The following is a 2,137-nucleotide window of genomic DNA, read 5'->3' as shown; positions in this document are numbered from 1 at the left end:
TGGGGTTACATACAAATAGGGACATCCTATTTTTTGCATCCCTTTCCACGCTTGCAGTGAGCTATATTGGCAAGCGAATTCCTACACGATGTTTTTGTATAGATACAACGCACAAGTGGGTAATCCTATTTTTGGCTCAATCACAAAGTGGTTACCGATGGAAAAGCCTTGTGTCATCTCGCCGTTCTTCTGTTCCAACGAGGGGATCCACCCCTTCCAGAGAAGAATATATATACTTGCGTGATGCACAGATTTGTCTACATAATTTGTGTGGTCTTTATTGGGGCAACAAATGTACTACTGTTGTGCATTAAAGCTATGCCCAAGTGGGGAGCAATGTGAGTAAACACGCGCTCAGCTGGTCGTTCACACCTTTTTGAAGAATATTCTGATGTCTGCACAGACGTTACGAATGAGGTGGGTATATCCTAACGACACAAGTTTTATAATTACGATGTCGTACAACTGTCGCAGATTTTTTACTGCATATGGCTAGCAATGCAGCTACACCGTTGTAGTTGTAGATGACACGTCTTAGACAGAGCAGTTATTACTAGAGAATAAAGTACGCCGATCTTTTTCGTATCGGAAAACTCTGTTTTTTCTTGATCGTGACTGAACTTCTTGTCCTGCCGAACTTTAACGGGAGAAGTGAATAAATTAGGAGCTAGCCAAAATGCTTCCCAGTAATGCAATTTTTTTTTTTTTTTTTTTTTTTTTTTTTTGCCACTTCTGTTGTAGCTACATGACTTTTCAGAACATAAAAAAAAAAGGAAAAAACAAGGCCGCCAGTGAGTTAACGATTGGACAAACGCCAAAAATAAAAAAAAAATTAAAAAAGCATTATTGTTTTGTTTTATTTCCTCATGATTATTTCGATTAGTTTATATTTATTTGTTCATTTCCAGTTACTCATTTCCTCATGTCCATTCCTAACTTGTTCCACATTTTAATTTTGTTTGCCTCCATTTGTCTATCAACTGCATTATACACAAACACCTCCCCTTTTGAGAGAACACCCAATTCAGATTGCTTCCCCTCCCCTTTGAGAGAACATACAATTCAGCTTGTCCACCCTCCCCACTTTTGCGCCACCATTTGTTCATAATGAATACCTACCAGAGCTTGCTATTCCTTTTGGCCATGGTGCTTGCGGTTAACTACACCTTCGCAAAGGTCACCGCGGACACACAATGCAAAAATGGTTATGTAGTCCAAATGAGCAATCATTTTGAATGTAAATGCAACAACGGGTTTGTGCTGGCAAATGAAAACACTTGCGAGGAAAAACACGATTGTGAAGATCCACAAAATGAAAATAAGAGCTGTGGAGAATATGCTGCGTGCGCAAGCTCCATAGTGAATGTTAAGGAAAATTCAATACTATGCATCTGTTTAGAAGAGCACACCTTAGTGAAGGATGTGTGCATTCCAAATAATTGTAGAGGCATTGTGTGTGGACAGGGAAAGTGCATCTTAGATCCCGCTAATGCGAAAAACACCATGTGCTCTTGTGACATAGGAACCACATTGGATGAATCTAAAAAATGTGTAAAGCCAGGAAAAACAGATTGCGAGTTGAAGTGTAAGGCAAACGAAGAATGTAAATTGACTGAGAATTATTACAAATGTGTTGCGAAGGGAAGTGGTGGACAAGGAAGCGGCGGAGAAGGCAGCGGCGGAGAAGGCAGCGGTGGACAAGGTAGCGGTGGACAAGGTAGCGGAGGAGCAACAGGAGCAGGTTACAGTCTCATGAACGGATCTGCAGTAATCAGCATACTAGTTGTATTCGCCTTCTTTATGATGTCATTAGTGTAGTCGATTCTACACACGCGCACTAAGGGAGAAGGTTATCACAGAGTCATTAAAAAATCATACATACAAAAAGGAAAGTACATCGACCTGGAGAAAGAGCACTTATGTGTACAGTTATACCTGGCAGAAGCACCCCCACCCAGTTACGTTGCTGTTAGCTTAAAATTTAGTGACACCCATATTGTGACTTTATTCGTTCAAATGAATCGTGACAATATGAAAACAATATATATTTTTTCGCCGAAGAATATGGCAACGCCTGGTGACCTGGGTTACGGCAATGGTGTGCATTTTTGTTTTACACCTTCCGCTGTTAAGCAGC

General features: G+C 40.6%; 1 protein-coding gene across 1 annotated transcript; it reads left to right on the top strand.

The window, feature by feature from the left end:
• Positions 1-1,107: 1,107 nt before the first annotated feature.
• PCYB_062530 (sexual stage surface protein Pvs28) lies at positions 1,108-1,814 on the top strand (the record flags this gene model as incomplete). The annotated part of the gene is made up of 1 exon (XM_004221420.1): positions 1,108-1,814. A coding segment is annotated over one exon (707 nt), but the record flags the coding sequence as incomplete, so codon positions are not given.
• Positions 1,815-2,137: the final 323 nt, after the last annotated feature.

The sequence above is a fragment of the Plasmodium cynomolgi genome, chromosome 6 (assembly GCF_000321355.1).
Source record: "Plasmodium cynomolgi strain B DNA, chromosome 6, whole genome shotgun sequence".
NCBI classification, from domain to species: Eukaryota; Apicomplexa; class Aconoidasida; order Haemosporida; family Plasmodiidae; genus Plasmodium; species Plasmodium cynomolgi.
The sequence above is the reverse complement of the archived record's forward strand: the minus strand, read 5'-3'. Positions and strand labels throughout refer to the sequence as shown.